This window comes from Chanodichthys erythropterus, chromosome 12 (assembly GCF_024489055.1).
Source record: "Chanodichthys erythropterus isolate Z2021 chromosome 12, ASM2448905v1, whole genome shotgun sequence".
In the NCBI taxonomy this organism is placed as follows: domain Eukaryota; kingdom Metazoa; phylum Chordata; class Actinopteri; order Cypriniformes; family Xenocyprididae; genus Chanodichthys; species Chanodichthys erythropterus.
Genome location: NC_090232.1, coordinates 55,959,391 through 55,978,117, shown reverse-complemented (window position 1 = coordinate 55,978,117; position 18,727 = coordinate 55,959,391). Strand labels below are relative to the sequence as shown.

General features: G+C 36.4%; 1 protein-coding gene across 7 annotated transcripts in view; it reads left to right on the top strand.

Annotated features, from left to right (window-relative positions):
* The first annotated feature begins 6,535 nt into the window (after positions 1–6,535).
* LOC137032007 (NACHT, LRR and PYD domains-containing protein 12-like) overlaps positions 6,536–18,727 on the top strand; it is a 34,199-nt gene continuing 22,007 nt past the window's right edge. For 2 of the 7 annotated variants that reach the window (XM_067403450.1, XM_067403451.1), the window contains exons 1-6: positions 6,536–6,564; positions 6,726–6,813; positions 10,087–10,185; positions 10,285–10,438; positions 14,838–14,942; positions 15,177–17,036. In XM_067403450.1, the coding sequence (XP_067259551.1) occupies positions 10,296–10,438; positions 14,838–14,942; positions 15,177–17,036 (2,108 nt within the window). In that variant the 5' untranslated portion in view covers positions 6,536–6,564; positions 6,726–6,813; positions 10,087–10,185; positions 10,285–10,295. Of the gene's footprint in view, positions 6,565–6,707; positions 6,814–8,897; positions 9,028–10,086; positions 10,186–10,284; positions 10,439–14,837; positions 14,943–15,176; positions 17,037–18,727 lie in introns of those variants that run through there. The other 5 variants (XM_067403449.1, XM_067403444.1, XM_067403446.1 and 2 more) reach the window with 5 other exon arrangements.

Below are 18,727 nucleotides of genomic sequence, written 5' to 3'. Positions count from 1 at the left end.
CTGCCAGGATTCTGAGCAGAACCCGAAAACATGAACACATCACACCAGTCCTCAGGTCCTTGCACTGGCTTCCAGTTGCATTTAGAATTGATTTTAAAGTACTGTTGCTTGTTTATAAATCACTCAATGGCCTAGGACCTCAATAAATTTCAGATATGCTCATAGAATATAAACCTAACAGATCACTCAGATCATCAGGATCAAGTCATTTAGAAATATCCAGGGTTCACTCAAAGCAAGGAGAGTCTGCTTTTAGCTTTTATGCCAGCCGCAGCTGGAACCAGCTTCCAGAAGAGATCAGGTGTGCTCCAACAGTAGCCACATTCAAATCCAGACTCAAAACACATCTTTTTATCTATGCATTTGCTGATTGAGCACTGTGCTATGTCCAAACTGTTTGCACTTTATTGTATACGTATTATCTTTTTATTCTTTTAATTCCTTTTCCTGTTTTTATTTCATTTTTAATGTATTTTATATCTTTTATGTATCATCTTGTTATTCTGACTTTTAATGCATTATTGCTGTCTGGTTGAAAGAGCTGGGAGAATTAGGAAGAAATTGATTAGGTTAAAATTTGGTAAATTTGACAAACCATGGGGAAATTTAAGCTGTAGTGCATGGTTAAGATATCTCTGGATTACAGTCAGGACACTTTCCAAAGGGGGAAATTTCCAAAGGGGAAATTTGAAATGCGTTCCATAGGTAAGATATCTCCGGAAGGGGGATTAGGGCTGTGTGGTGCAGTTTGAGGTGTCTTGGCAAAAGGGGAGATTGAAACTATGTTTATCAGTTTGAAGTGCCCTAACAGGTAGCAGTCCTGTTGGATGAGGAAGATCCATTCTGATCTGCTCTGATGAATAGATCCGTTTAGATCCAACTCTGATGGACGACAACAACAACAACAAACTCCCTGAGACTTCCTAGCTCTTCCATCCAGATAGCAAAATTCTCTGTTTTTACTGTTATTTCTATTCCTTATGTTCTATTTTTATTATTCTTTTTTATGTAAAGCACTTTGAATTACCATTGTGTATGAAATGTGCTATACAAATAAAATTGCCTTGCCTTGCCTTTTTAGGACCCCTCTAATAATTTCACTCTCGCTGAAATGTTCTTGTAGGCCCTCTTCAATTTGTCGGCATAAGCTGTTAAAGCTGATCTCGGAAGTGGAGTCACCAATCTGACCTCCATGGACTTTGAACTCTCTCCGTGAGTTCTCTCCTGAACACCTGATCATCAGTATTGTGTGGAGTAGGGTAAGTCTGAAGAGGGAGTGGGATAGAGCTGGGCTGTGGGGGGGTAGCGTAAGGACTCTTAGCTTGAATCTTTCGGCCAAGCTCTTCGTACATTTTCAACATCTGCTGGTATTCAGTGTCTACAGTGTATGTGAGGGTGTGACTAGTATTTGTGTTTGTGTCAGATGTTGTGCGATCAGAATGGACCTGAGCTTGAGCTGCACTTGTGACAGGTGTTTTGTCTCTTTGTGCTGTTATGTGCTGGGACAGAGTAATTTGTGTAATTTTGTCTCGTAGATCAAGTAACACAGCCATTCCCTCATCTTCTGTTCCCAACAGGTTCTTACAACACAAAAACCCACTTACAAAATCAAAACATCCCTCTTCATCCCCCAGTTCTACTTGTGAGTCCTCACTCTCGTCGATTTGTTCGATGTTTTTAGTGATAAAGAAGAGTTCATCAGCAGACAGTTCACAGAGGGCTTTTCTAATCTCCCTCACCAGGTTTCTCCTCTCATTTGCCATTGTACTGACCTCCAATACCACCGTTAAAAACAGTCAAACAACAGCAAGGATTCCATTCAGGGATTCACAGTAAGCTGGTCTTCGGATTCTTTTGGATAAGCTCCACTCCTCCAGCAGGTGGCGCCATCCCGGACGAGCCCCCAAGAACTGTAGCGGGTACGGGATCTCCGTATCAGCTGACAGTTAAGTGTTCCCAGCAATCTGTGGAATGGTGGAATAAAGACAAGACAACAATGTGCGTGTGATCAGCTCCGGTCTTGCTGGGTTATATATTTTCCCAAAACATTCACATTAGAACAAACAGAAATGTCAAAAATATCCATTATGTCACAATAAATCGTTTTTTTATGCAAATCTTCACTGTTTCAGTCTCTTTCTTGCAATTACACAGCGTTTTCATGAAGATTGGTCCATCAGCCAATCACTGTGTAACTCATTTGCATATTCAAAATGCTGTTCAGTGTTACATGACTTTGTGCTTTCTCACAATCCAAATCAACTAAACAATATCACACATGTATTCAAACATTGAGTTTCTGTAGGTTTTACCCATTTAAGACCTTTCACAAGCGTTTTAAAGTGAATTAAACATTATAATTACTTGATATAAAGACACATTTAAACATATTCACCTTCAATCAACACTGCAACAGGACATATATAGCATCCAATCGCGGGTGAACATCGCGAATTCATTTAATAATGCTCCGGAGCAGGTTATGTTCAAGGGTTAGTTAGCTTAAGAGGATATCAGATGCATGTTATATTATCAATATGTTTATATTAATGTATCTAAATTTGTTATATAGTTACAGTTATATACACAATGTTATATTATACAATATATAAATGTTTATTCAATTCTAATATATTAATTTATTTTATTGTCATCTCACACATGGATCTGCTTTTTATCCTTTAAAACAGGACATTTTCTATGCTATAATTTCTATAATAAAATACATATCATATATGTGATATATATTAAATAATTAGCATCAAACAAACAATATTAAGATTAAAAAATGATTGCACAACCAACCAATAGGTGGTGATGTGCACCAAGGAGGTTATGTAAATCGCCATTAAACAAAAGAAGAAGAATAAAGTAGAATGGCGCGCATTTTCTTAGCGTCTGTTTCCATGGTGAATCATCGATTCGTCGCTCTGTTGAGAATGTCTTGTGTGTTAACCGGGAACATACTCTGGGTTGGCTGAACTTACTCTCGGACGCATTTTTGGAACCAGCATACCTCGAGTAAGCAAGGTTTGGGTTAATCAACCAAGAGTTCAGGGTATATGTGACAGTAAGTTAACCCTGCTTTCTGGAATACCCCCCCGGTCTTGTTATGACGATCAACGCAGCAGACCCATAACAACACACTGCACTCACATCGCGCCCTCTACTGGTCTGGCAGAACCACCATTCCTTCAATGTATTTTCACATACAGAAGATATATTAAATACATCAATTGTGACTGACCAACAATTGGGGCATCACATAAGAAACTCTTTGTGGCTGTTGGTGTTGTGCATTAAACTCTCCATGTCCTTTTTTGTTTTGTTTTGGTTTTAAAGTCAGTTCTTCAGATTTACTAGCCAGATAAATTTTGTAAATCTTCAATAAAATGTATGTATAAAACATTATGTCTGAATGCAGATGTGCTAGAATGAAAATTCAAGACTCAGAAATGACATGTATAGTGTGTTATTCATTCACCCATAGTGACACTGACTATAGTTGATATCAAAGATGGCAAAATGTGACGTGCTGCCAGAGGGAGATGTTCATGAAACACTGACATCAACTCACACTATTCTGACATTTGACTGGACTGTTTATGATTGTAGCTGTGTCTTATTTCAGAGTCTGCGTCCTCTGGAGGTCGCAATTGTCAGACACATCAAGACAGTCTCATTTCTGTCATCATTTACTTTCCTGTAAGTTGCTCCAAATCTGTATGAATTTCTTTGTTCTGCTGAACACAAAGGAAGATATTTAGAAGAATGTCAGTACCCAAACAGATCTCGCCCCCATCAGAGTTCAGAGAATCTTTATTGTCTGTCAGCAATGATAGAAATTTTTCTTAAGATGAAAGGCTCTCATACAATACAACATAACAATACATACATACAATCCACAACGCACAATTCAAAACAAACATCTTTAAGATTAAAAAACAACCCCACACAAGAAGTAATCATAGTAGGAAAAATAAATGCTATGGTAATTAATGGGGAAGGGAGATCTGTTTAGTAAAAGATAACTGCGGAAAGGATCATACAGTCATGTGGAACAAAAGTGGGCGTTTCTGAATTTGTGGGCGTTCATGCAATGAAATTATCCCCTTCACCCGACTTCACCCTTAAAGGGTTAGTTCACCCAAAAATTAAAAATTCTGTCATTAATTCCTCACCCTCATGTTGCTCCACACCCGTAAGACCTTTGTTCAATTTCAGAACACTAATTAAGATATTTTTTATGAAATCCGATGGCTCAGTGAGGCCTGCATAGCCAGCAATGACATTTCCTCTCTCAAGATTGTACTAAAAACATATTTAAATCAGTTCATGTGAGTACAGTGGTTCAATATTAATAATATTATAAAGAGACAAGAAAATATTTTTGGTGAAAAAAAAAAGAAAAAGATAATGACTTATTTAGTGATGGCCGATTTCAAAACACTGCTTCAGGAAGCTTCGGAGCGTTATGAATCTTTTGTGTCAAGTCATGATTCGGATCGCGTGTCAAACTGCTGAAATCACATTTATTTATTTATTTATTTCTCATTTATCTCATACAGACTTTGAGCTGATCTCAGAATCTATTGATATTCACAGTACTTTAATTTATATTCTTCCAACTTCTTCTAACTGACTGTAAGAGTGTCTAAATAAAAACTAAACTCTCTGTAACCACTTTGAATTCTATTAAACCATCATATTGGAAGTTCAATAGCTCTCTTGTGTCTCATAATGCTGCTTAAAATGAATTATTTTGTCCATTATTGTTAATAAAGCTGTAAAGGAAACCTCTTTTAGTAATAAATGGGAGTTAGTATAATATGATATTGGTAAATTCATGAGAAACTATGCGAGTAAAGCTGAGGAAGAGGCGGTAATTAATGAAACTTCTGCTCTTTTACTCACAGACTCCTGGAAATCTCTCATCTTTGCTTCATAAACAACAAAACCAGCTTGATGATATTTACAGAAGTAAAGCTGCAGACTCACTGTGTGATTTAGGAGGAGAAAGACGAACAAAACTCTGCTTGATTCTTCAGGTTAGAGACGTCTAACTCTTGTTATTACAGCATTTCTGAACTCAGTGCTGATGATATCATCATGGACGACCACAAGATGACTAATAATTGTTGCTATAATGTCTGTAAGTTGTTATACGCCTCTAGGTTCATCCTCATTTTGAGACTCGTTGATTCCATGAATCATCTTAAATCATCAAGTCTCCAGTAATGATGGAATTACAGCAGAGTTTAAGAGGCGTTCTCTGAATCCTTCAGTTTATGATTATGAGAACCTCTCTTCCTCTAGTCTAGACTGACACAGATGTGATTACTCGGATCCAGAACCCAAGAAGGATCTGCTTCTTAATGAAAACTGCCCTCCAATCTGTTTACTGAACACTGATTACCAAATTCTAGCTCAGATTTCCCCCCAAAGATTACAGAAAATTAATGAATTTCAGTCTGGCTTTATAAAAACAGGCACATTTCTAATAATGTGAGTTTAATTTAAATTGTTCTGAAGTGATTTCAGAGCAAAGTTGTATCTTCTTTTTGAGTTCTTCAAGGCATTTGAACCAGTGTTCATGCTTTTCTTTTTGGCTGTATTTGAACATTTGGTTTCAGTGATTATTATTATTTAATATAATGTGATCAGGACAGTTTCTGTGAACAAAGTTTAGTTTCAATCTTTTCCTCCTGCTCACATTATATTCATCAAAGAGCTTGAAAGGGATTCTTATTGGAGAGAGTGAAATAAAGATCAGCCAATCAGCAGATGGCTCTGCCCTTTCTTAAAATTCATAATAGGTACTTAACCACTAACAATATAATAGGGCCTAACAATAAAATGCCAAATGTCAGTTTAAGATAATAAGAAAACAAAACCAGGCCAAGGTTTAAGTTTAGTTTTTATTTTTAGGATTTAAAAAGCTGCATTAAGGTTTCAGAAATCTACTGAAAATACTGTTGTTCCCAATTATACAACAAGACCCTAAAAACAATAACATTATCAATAACATTATTCTTTATAAATGAGAGTATTTTTAAATGTGTGCAGGACTCTCCCTCGAGCAGAAACCGTTAAACGTCAATCACGCAGCGCGTGCGGGAGTCTGACAGGAGCTTTTCTGAGGGAACTTTTTCTTCATGATAAACGACTTTAAAAAACGTTATAGTAACTTTTATCATAGTAACAGAGAGTAATATATCTTTGTTATTTTGTTTCATGTAAGATCATTATAGTGGTAGATTTAATTTGAACGGTGAATTAGAGTCAACAAATGGACGTGGGAACCCAATGTGATACTTTCGTTTTCTTGTAGAAAAACGGCAAGGATCAGTGCTGGTAATAGCTCCTGTTTGTGGGATATTCTATGTAGTAAAACTACATAATGCATTATATGCTTTGAACACTGAATACTGTTCCGACCATGAGGGGGCGTTGTCAGGGAGTAGAATAAATGCAAGGCTAGTGTAGAGTCCACAGGTGTTTGTGTGCTTTTTACTCACTCTAAAAACTAGAAAACACGACACTGTTGTGTTGATGCAGTGTATGGTAAGTGAAGTTCGCGTATTTCTTACACGCTTCTAAATTATTCTTCTGCACTATTTCTGACGTGAAGGACAAATTCATTCATAAAGTTCGCTTTGACTCGCCGCTCAGCGGTGTAATAACTCGTCCGGGTCACGTGAGTTCTGCACGACTCTCTCCTTCAGGAAACACTCTGGATCGAAAGCAAAAGTTTAAACTTCATGGATGAGAAGACGCCATCTCGGAGACTCTCACAAATATTACCACTTTACGGTCAGTTATTTGCTCCTGATTTCATGTCCTATTATTATTATCGCATGTTGTTAGATCCATGTATCTTTGGCTCATTTGTTGGCTCGGGTTTGTTTGCAAAACAGAATGGCCACTAAACCACCTTTCTTTTTTAGTACACAAAGATAGTCAAAGGGTCCGTGTACGTTTTGATAGTTTGTTTTCCAATCTGAAATGAAATCCGCAGAAACGAGAAAACGGTCGTTTCCCGTTTTTTCGTTTGTTAAAAAAAAAAACGGAAAAAACGAGTTTTTGACTCGATTTTCATTTTTTCGGGTCACGGATAGAAAACGGAAACACATAATTTAATCCTTTTTTTCTCCGTTCACAGAAGCGCGACAGGTGCGTTATGATGATGATGATGAATCCTCATGTTCTGTTGTTTATTCTGCTATTTGTTCATGTAGGCTAAAACTAAACCTCTGGGATTTTTTTTTAATGATTCACAGACATTTATCAATTCTAATTTCGTTTAATTCTAATTTAATATAATCTTGTCGGTTAATGAAACGATGATCACGTCAGTTGAAACGCAGGGGGAAAAAAACAGAAATGATATTGAAAAGGCAACAATAATTTTCGTTTAATTTAAGTTTTTCAAAACATTCACAGAACTGCATTACAGTAAATTTCCCAACTGTTTAAGCCACGAATATTTACAAAATAAAATAATTACAAAGATAATAAAAGTTCTATGTTTAATATACGGGTCATTCCTGTTATGCAGCGACTTTTACTGTCTCGATGATTTATTTACTCATTATTTATAAAATGAGGCACATTTTTTAAGAACTGGCTTAAATTGTATATTTAGGTCTTCTTTATCACTTAAACAGAGATAATAGATTTTTAAAAACTATTTTGTATTTTACACACCTTTTTATTGATGTATGCATTAAATTTTATCATGTCCTCAGTGCAAAGTAATCAACTTTCACAAGAAATATAAACCATGAAATGATGATAACCTCAAAATATTTTTAAATGATGTTATAGACTAGGCTAAACTGCCTCTAATCATAGATATAAAATATAGTTTTTTTTTTTTTTTTAATTTTCCTCAATGAAGTCATCTTCCACCCTGTTAGTATGTAGCCTACTTTCTCGCCTTCCAAAACCGACAGCAATTTCATTGTGACCATTTTCAAGAAGTGACATCATTTCTTTTTCCTGCTGGAATTCAACTGTACAAGCTGAGGTTAGCTTCAACTCTCACTCCTAACTTTTTTTTTTAGTTTTTGAAATGTTATCCTACTTATCCCACCCTTAAAGTTCCACCCTGTTAGGCTATATTATGGAGAATGTTTGTCCTATCAAAAAAATGTAAAAACAAATCTGACATAGTTATAAAAGTTCTGTTTATCTGTAGAAGGTTAGCTAGCTTAATGTTGATCACTCAAAGAGCTATGGCTAACTTAGCTCAATTTTCCACCCTGTTAGATTTATAGACCTAACAGGGTGGAATGTGAAACTATTCTGGAAATTCTAATAGAATAAATAGTATTTAATATATATATATATATAGCAAATTCTATACATATGTATATATTATATAAATGATTTATTTCTTAAAAAGATAAATCATTTCTTTACCATTCAGATTGTAATAATGATATAAAGATACTGAATAATGAAAATAAACTGTACAGTTCTTTATAGAACCATATAAAAAGGGGCTTTATTCAGCACCAAAAAGGATTCTTGTTACAAGCCAAAGACCCTAATTTGGTGTTTAGAACAATTTTTAATTGTTTAATTGTCTTAAAAGTTATTTTTTAAAGTCTAATAAATGTTGAAATTGATCACCGTTATACTGTAATGTGAATGTATATAATGTAAAAAATATAAATTTCACTATTTTCATAGAAACATCAGTACCAGTATTAGTATAAATGATACTGGCCTTCATTTATAAAAAAAAGATGCAATTAAACAAGTATTTAAAATATACTGTTGTTTTTCAAAAAAGGGCATTCTCTAGCCATCTGAGCAGAGGACTGTTTTGCCACCATGACTGATTGTGATAAGAAACCACATAGCTATTTTTTTTTGTCCCTCTCCCAAAGGAAATCTGGATTATTTTATTTTATTTTATTTGTTTATTGTTTTGAAACAATATTATATAGGTGCAGTACCACACATTAAAGATGGCTAACCATGCAGGACAATGACGGAAAGGAAGGAAAGACAGAAAAAGTGAGGACAGCAAGTAAACTGTGGCATATAATAATGTTCACTGTGTTCATAAAAGTTCTAGTGCTATGTTTAATTTAAGAGATAAAATATGCATGGCCATTTATAAGCTAAGGAAAACTAAAAAGCCCCCCGACGGTGATACTGTTATTAGGTGTTGTCACATGTCAAATAGGAATAACAGTTTTATTAGCCTATATTTATTATATTTCATATTTGTCTTTTTGTCCATAGGCTACATATCGTGAAAACAAATGTAACACATACACACACACACCACCACCACCAACAACTATTTTGTGTTAAGAAGCTGCTCTTAATTTTTTATTGATGACTTCACAGCGCATTATGGAGCTGTAGCTGCTGGGGAAAATGAGAGCACACAGTTATATTTGCTGTAGTTCACCGCTATTACCACTTTACTTCCACTAAACAGTATCTATGTTTACCCAGCCAAAATTATATCAGTTCTGAGAACTACAGAAATGTGAAAAGTGTGATTCTAAATCCAAAATTGCTTCATGTGGCTTTAGATGAAAGATAAATCACTTGTTCATATCAGTAAGCAAGAGTTGTTGTGTAAGCTTTTTGTTATCATTCTTTGTCAGTTTAATATATTGTCAGGTTAATATATTTTCCATTTAATACATATATAATATAAATATATACACGCATACATACACACAAACACACACATGTATATACATATATTTTTGACTTGGAAAGGAGTGTTTTTTTTTTTTGTCTTCAATAACAAAGTTTTTCATTTAATCCCACAAAATATGCAGATCTTGTTTAAAATATTCCATTGCATAGATTTTGCTAATGGGTGAACAGCTGAAAGTTTTCAAGCCTGTTTTTTTTTTTTTTTTTGCAAAAAAAAATACAAATGAAAATTGGATGTGGATTCTGCCCTCATGAGAAATAATCAATGGTGAAACATCCATGTCATGCATTATAAACCTGAGAATGTTTGTTTCTTTACTGTGTAAATGTGGACGAGGGGAAGAACTCAAGCTACTGCAGTCTGAACTCACATAAACTCATCTCTTTATTTTTTAGTTTTACTAGCAAAGCAACAGGAGTCATGTTTGCCTGACCATCGCACACATTGTTTGACTAAATCAGAGGAATGTTTCACACTGCGGTTAAAGTGAAAAGGTAATTTATTATTATTTTACCCAGTGAAATTGTCTTTTGTGCATTTATAAAGAAGAGATTATGGATCTATTGTCATGTTTTATGTATTTCTATATACAGGCCAGGTGTAGATGCAACAGAACGTTGCATCTAAAATGATGCAGGAGACTCCGAGATCTTCATCTCCAGAACCCAGCTGTGTGTCTCTGAAGAGTGACAAACCACTGCATCATCCTCCTGATCTCAGTGATGAAGCAGTGACCTCTGACCCCAGGTGAGACTCTACCCAGTATTACAGACAATGGCCTGATTTCATCTGCTATATTGAAATTCAAAATGAGGCTCAGGTGGGACAACGTCTGAAATAAAGCAAAATTCAAGGTGAAACGGTAAAGTCTAGGAGATGCAGGAATGTCCTTCTCCAGCAAAGAAATCCAAATCCAAAGTGTCTGTTGGATTTACATCAGTTGTCCCTGAAATACATAAAAGTAAGTGGCCTGTGAACTGGGAGAAGAATAGAGTACACTTTGTTTCATACACAATGTGTATCAGATATGAAAACAATTCATCAAATTGTAACTGAAAGGATTGATAGCAGGTGAAATTTGAATTTAACAAACTATAAATGTTTTTTTTTTTTTATACATAGTGTGGTGTGACACATAATGAGATTTGAGCATTATTGAGCACTAAAACCATGTTATGTATGTTTCAGAAAATTATACTCTGTTACAAACGTACTGCGTCAAAGACGCTATGGGGAAAACTCCTTTTTCTCATTTTCTGAAGCTTAAATTCAACAACACAAGCCAGAAGCCGAGCTGGGCTGTGTGTGAGCTAATTGGCTAGACAAGCTGCAACTGCATGAACCTATGACGATGCAGCATAAGTGTATGAACCAATGGGTGCACTTCCTGCTGTGGTGGGCATCTGCCTATAAAGCGACTCACTCCGCCATAGAAGTCAGGGCCCATATGTATAAAACTTATCAGAAATGCTCTTAAGAACAGTCTTAAGTTTTGACTTAAGTGTCAAAAAATTCTTAATAAAGAGTAAGAGTTTTATAAGAGTAGGAGACTTTTATAAAGAAGCTAAAAGCAACTTTTAGTAAAACATAAGACTGATTCTTAAGTGCTGACTTAAGTGTTGTGAACTAAGGACTAGAATGATGTCAACTCAAAATGGCCACCCTCAGCCTCTGAATCAGCCAATAGCAAGCCTGCAAGGGTGAAGTCACAGAAAAAAACAGGGGAAAAAGAAATGTTTTAATTAGGGCCTGAGCACCGATGCCCACCGATGATGTGGGGACCCTATTGGAATTGCTCCATTTATTATTATTATTCTGCTTTTTCTTCTTCTCCCAAATGAATCGCATTTTTTTCAGGGCCTAAACATGCTCAAACTCATGAAACTTTGCATATGCGTCAGAAGTGAAAGTTACATCTTATATGGGTTGCACAATTGGGCATGGCAAAATGGCTCTATTGCGCCACCTACAATATTTCAGTGAAGTGCCCCTCGTGTGAAATTCAGTAGACACATGTAACAGCCCAATACCTACAAAAAAGTCTCTGGAGCAAAATCTGAAAACCAGCAGGAAGTGAGTTATTTTTAATTTTTGCCATTTCCAGACCTTGTACTCCTCCTAGAGCTTTAATCAGATCAACATCATATTTGGTCAGTCTAATCTAATGGCCTTAACTCAAGATATTCACAATTTAATTTTTCATTGAAGGACGTGTCTGTGGCGGCCTGATAAAGTTTGATGTTTCGCCATGAAACAGGAAGTTGTTGTAACTCAGGCATATTATGTCCAATCTGCTCCAAACTTCATGTGTTAATTTAGTCATAGCGCCACCTGGCAACAGGAAATTGCATGCTTTTCTCTGTAATTCACTCCCAAGAACACATTTCAATATGCCAAGAAGTACCAAACATACTAGAAACACATTAACACTCTGAGGTCTGAAAACGCGCCGGCGCGTTTTGCAGGTTTTTTTTCACATTGCAGCAAAACAGACTTAAAATACTCTGTCATTTTTTGTCATAGAGACATAAGTAATATATCAATTGAAACTATAGAATATCTTCTTTTATTCGTATACCCTGAGTAAAAACAAAATGTTGTGCTTTTTGCAAAATAAAGAAAACTAAAATGATGCATGATCTGTCCTCTTCCTCTGAACAAAGTTTAATCTGATAGTTCTCAGAAAATGAACTATAACTTGGTGAATACTAATCACAAAAAAATTAGACTTGCGTCTAAAGACACGTTGAAATGTCAGGTTTTAAATCGTGTAAGTCAAATCAAAAACAAACATTCTGTGTTTATGTAATCTGTATGAAAAGAGACATGTCAGAAGTCCGTGATTCAGCTCATTATCCACTAATAGCGCCCACGGAGCCAGCGCTATTCAGAGGCAAATTATGAGTCAATACAGGCATACATCATCTCAATCATGTATTTATTGTCTTGAAAAGTGTTTATCTGTATGTAAAAGCCATATTTAGTGACCTCTAGAAGACATGCCGTTAGTTCCCGATATGTCCTCTTCTTCTTTAGAATAATTTGTGGACTAAATTTTCACAGAGAGCGCCCTCCGGCTGCAAGTATGAATTGAAAACACCATTCCTGAAATGTCCTCTTCTTCTTTAGAATAATTTGTGGACTAAAGGTGTACAGAGCACCCTCCGGCTGCAAGTATGAATTGAAAACACCAGCACTCATAGTGATGACAATAAATATAGAATAAATATAACTCCTCTGTATAGAAAATTGACATAAACATATGAGAATCCATCAATATTTCTCCAAATGTGCATGCTTTTAAACTAAAAACCTATATTCAGACTCTTTACATCACAGAAATACATTATATTTTAAAGAATATAATAGAATACCATTATTTTAAATTGAGCTGAGACATGATTACAGAGGTTTTTTTCACAGCCTACCTGACTGAAAGGCCTCATTAATATGCAAGTCATTTCAGGTCATTATTATGTAATTCTTTTGTCCACGCATACTGTGTTTCTTGACAAAAAGTGTCTTACAAAAATTAAATCAATATATTGTTTTATATGAACAAGTATGCATTATAATTTTTACATAATTTTGAAGCAAAAACTCTAGCCTACAACCTCCAATACCCAGAAGTCTTGTAAACACAGATTTACTATACTTTTTTTAGCCTTATTTCAGTGACTTAAGTTTTTTGTTTTTTCAATAACCATGCATAAACGTTATTCCTTCAAAAACACAAACATGTGCATACATGTGCAATACATATTATTGTAGCCTAGTTTGTGCTGAATACAGTGTAATGACACCTTTTTCATTAATATGTATATGAACAACTGAAAAAAGCACAAATGTCAGGGCATGTCAAAACTTCTCCAGGCCCCAAATCAGCCTCAGACTCCAGAGGGTTAATTGTCATTGTCAACTGTCATTGATAATAACAGATAAAGTTTAAATAGTCATTTATTAGGTTGTACAACTTTAAGAAGTCTACCCACAATGAATGCAGCTTGTGTGGGCGGAGCCGGCAAGTGACTTGCTCAGAATTTCTGCATTTTTAACAAACTCCAGTGAAAATAAGCTCTTTCAGAGGGAAGTCATAAGGAAGAACATCATGTCATATTCCAGCGGAGCTGTAATCAGCTGAGCTCTGAAGGCGCCGCTGAGCTGCTCTTGTTGTGAGAGCACTCGTCCTCAATGAATGCTTCTTGTGGGGTGGACCCAGCAAGCGACATGCTCAGATGTGCTGCGTTTTGAAAAGAATGATGGCTAAAAGATGCTCTTTTAGAGAATTAAGCTCTGCTATACTCACCAGATACTAGCAGGAGCATATTCTCAGCTGCAGAGTCGGCGGAGAGCCCAGAAAATCACTATAGTGATCACTGGATATCCACAGGGAAACAAGAGACCTCTGTGCAGCACTGAGACAGCTCGATGGGAGAGCTGATAAGCAGGCTGCTGGAGCCAGACTGCTTGCTTGCAGGAATCGCTCGTTCCACTGCAGGGCTCGTTCGACATTGAGAAGCTTCATCAAAGAGTATCAAGTGAAGAAGATTGTCGCTGAAGGAGATGAAATCTGATTTCTATTGCAGATATAGCTGGAATGTATGGTGGGAAGTGGGTGTGGGTGTTAAGCTTTCTAAAGACATATCTCTCATGTCTGTGGGGCAAGTATTCACTGAGTTTCAGTTTTAACCGTGTTTTAAACGTTTCAGAAAGTTCACAGAGACTGAGATGGCAGAAAGCTCACCCTGATTGTTTTCTTTATTATAAAAAAGCACAAAGTTTTGTTATTGTCAGTGTACACACATAAAAGTAGACCACTTACAGTTTTGAATGATGTATTACTTATTTCTGAATGACAAAAAAATAGTATTTTAATTTCTTTTCACCATTATCAGGAAAAAAATGCAAGTGATGGCACCTCTGCTGATCCCAGGGGGTAAAAACTGCATCATGTGCTGTCATATGCATCATTATCACTAATAATGCCAGCACCAACTATAGTTCAGTGCATGTGCCTGATGAGTTTCTGTTCACGTCTTTAAAGTCGAAAGGGTTTAGTTCACAACATCAAGGACCTTTTTTTTCCTGCTACGACTGCATATCAAAGCACTCAAGTGACTGTTGTATGTTTTCTTTGTATCTCCAGCAGAGGGAGTCAGAGAGCTTCATCTCCAGAGCCCAGCTGTGTGTTCCTGAAGAGTGACAAATCACTGCATCATTCTCCTGATGAACCAGTGACCTCTGACCCAATGTGAGTGTGAACATGTAGCTAGTGGATGATTAAATTATAGCTACCTCAAATCTATGGACAAAATTTCAATGATGAAAAATGAACTTTGATCTCTAAATCAAGATATAAGACATCAAATATATGAAAAATACTGTAATGATTTACACTTTAATTAACTTTACACTTTAAGTTTATATTTTAAATTCTTTGTTTTCTAAGATTTTTACCATCTGTTTTTTTTTTTTTTTTCCTCAGCACTGTGTATGGAGATGATCAGACTGGAGACCATGATTCTCCTCAAAGACCGACACAAAGAGTCAAAGACCGACACAAAACCAGCATGAAGAACAAGTATGAGAGATTATTTGAAGGACTGAAACTCCAGGAGAATGAAACCCTCCTGAACAGGATCTACACACAGCTCTACATCATAGAGGGAGAGAGTGAAGGAGTGAATGAAGAACATGAGGTTTTACAGATGGAGAAAAAAGCCAGAACACAACACTCACAAGAAACTCCAATCTACTGCAATGACATCTTTAAAGCCTCACCTGAACCAGGATGTGAGGAGAAAGACCAAATCAAGACTGTTCTAACTAAAGGCATCGCTGGAATCGGAAAAACCGTCTCTGTGCAGAAGTTCATTCTGGACTGGGCTGAGGGAAAAGCCAATCAGGATGTAGATTTCATGTTTGTGCTTCCATTTCGAGAGCTGAACTTGATCCAAGATCATCAGTACAGTCTTCACAGACTTCTTCTGGACTTTCATCCTGAACTTCAAGATCTGGACTCAAAGATTTATGAGGAGTGTAAAGTTGTGTTCATCTTTGATGGTCTGGATGAAAGCAGAATCACAGAGTTTTCAGATGAATTTTCAGATGCTCAGAAAGTTTCTGATGTGACTGAGACTTCATCAGTGGGTGTGTTGATGTCAAACCTCATGAAAGGAGAGCTGCTTCCCTCTGCTCTCATCTGGATCACCTCCAGACCAGCAGCAGCCAATCAGATCCCCTCCAAATACATCAACCGTCTGACAGAGATTCAGGGATTCAATGAATCTCAGAAGGAGGAATATTTCAGGAAGAGAATCAGTGACGAGCATCAAGCCAGCAGAATCATCTCACACATCAGAAGAGCAAGAAGCCTCCACATCATGTGCCACATACCCGTCTTCTGCTGGATCTCATCCACTGTGCTTCAAAAGCTTCTGAAAGAAGATCTGAGTACAGAAATCCCTCAAACTCTGACTGAAATGTACATTCACTTCCTGCTGATTCAGATCAACATGAGGAATCAGAAGTATGAAGAAAGAGATTCAGAGAAACTGCTGCAGTCCAACAGAGAAGTGATTGTGAAACTTGCTGAAGTGGCTTTCAAACAGCTGATGAAGGGCAATGTGATGTTCTATGAGGAGGACCTGAAAGAGAGCGGCATAGACGTCACTGATGCCTCAGTGTATTCTGGGATTTGCACTGAGATCTTTAAGGAGGAATCTTTGATTCTTCAGAGGAAAATCTACAGCTTCATTCATCTGAGTGTCCAGGAGTTTCTCGCTGCTTTCTATGTGTTTTACTCACATGTGGTCAAGAAAAAAATGCCACTGCATGAATTCAGATATTATATATTGAATCAAGCCTCTCTGGATGATCTACTAAGATCAGCAGTAGATGAAGCCCTCTGGCGTAAGAATGGACACCTGGATCTGTTTCTGCGGTTCCTGCTGGGCATCTCACTGGAGTCAAATCAGAGACTCTTACGGGATCTACTGACACACACAGAGAACAGCTCAGAGAGCATCAGGAAAACCACACAATACATTAAGGGCAAGATCAAAGATAAATTGAATCGTTATCATCTATCAGCCGATACATCCATGAATCTGTTTCTCTGTCTGCTGGAAATGAAAGATCAGACTCTGTCCAGAGACATTCAGGAGTTTGTGAAATTAGACAAATATTCAGAGGAGAAACTCTCTCCTGCTCAGTGCTCAACAATCTCCTACATGATTCAGATGTCAGAGGAGGTTCTGGATGAACTGGACGCCACGAAATACAACACATCAGATGAGGGTAGAAGAAGACTGATACCAGCTCTGATCAACTGCAGAAAAGCTCTGTGAGTGTTAATTATTAACAACTGACAAATCATGATTAATAATGAATCTAATATCTTTTTCAATAATATATATATATATATATATAATTTCTATCATGTGTGTGTGTGTGTGTGTGTATATATATATATATATATAATTTCTATCATGACAACTTTTGGTTGTATCCATGATAATGGATATAACAATGTTAATGTGTTTGGTCTTGACGGAATAGATTCGCCACGCTGCTGCTGAATTGTTGCTGCTGTTGATTATTGCTGCTGCTGCTGCTGTACAGGAACTTGGTTAATTGAACATTTTACCTCTGACGATTAATGAATGATTATTTTGTTTCTTTCCTTTTTTTTGCCCTCATAGTTCACTTACAAGGTTTGTTCTGTAAATATGCTTGACTATTAAAGGTGGGATATTTTTTTCCTATTGAAAGAGTAATCTGACATAACAGCTCACTTTCAGCTGTTATTTTATCTGTGGTTCGTAACATTTCTTACCGATTTCTACTTGTTGTAAATCAGATAGTGATAAATTAGCACAGTATCAGTATGTAATGAGAGCGATTGCATGTGAGAATTAGTCATACCATCTCTCTATTAATTTTGAAGCTGAGGGTTGTAAATAGTTACTTCAAAAGTAGAAAAATATATGCTAAAATACCTTTTGAGTTTCTAAGCTACTTTAATGATAAATCACAGGACAGTTTGACAATGAGTTTGTGCTCCTCTCAGTTAGGGCTGTGCCGATAAACGGTATAGTATCGAATCGCGATATAATATGTTGATGATGATAAGCTCTAGGCATTTTTACTGAATATGGATTAATATAACAGCCAATCATACAGCAGAAATATGCGACAACAGCCAATCAGCCTGCAGCTTTTAACGTTCACGTCAAAAAACAGGGTCAATTTCCTACGGGACTTTGCAAAGCAAACTCGACACAAAGAATGATAAAAATTAGTGGAAGCAGTGACAAAAGTTATTATCCAAAAATTAAATTGTCAACTAAAAAGGTAGCAGAAATTCAGTTATATGGAAGTGGTTTGGTTATTGGAAAAGTGACCAGGCACAGATTAAAACGATCTGAAAAATATGTCACTGGACGATGAAAAACAAGACTGGCAACACAACCAACCTATTCACAGTGTTCCCCACACATACCCTGCGTCACAATCTACTCCCTAGCTTCCTAGGTTGTGAATCATTTATCATGTAAATGAATGTTGCCGACTCCCTGATCAGTGCCTTGACTACTGAACTAGGGATCTGATTGACTGTACTTGGGCTGGCCACCCAGGTATATTAACACTCTCGGGTCGGCGGTCACGCCGGCGTGATCACCGTGTTTTTTTTCTAACCAGTGTGAAAGAGACTCAAAATACTCTGTCAATGTTGCACATACAATAAAGAGTTATCCACCATTTTAATCTGTGGAATATTTTCTTTTATTTGTGTTCACTCAGAGTAAAAACAAAATGTTGTGCTTTTTGTAAAATAAAGAAAACTAACATGATGCGTGATCTCTCGTCTCCCTCTGAACAAAGTCCAATCTGATAGTTCTCAGAAAATGGACTGTAACTTATGAATACTAATGACAAAAAAATTAGACTTATGTCTAAAAAAAAAAACATTGAAATGTCAAGTTTTAAATCGTGTAAGTCAAATCGAAAACAAATATTCTGTGTTTATGTAAT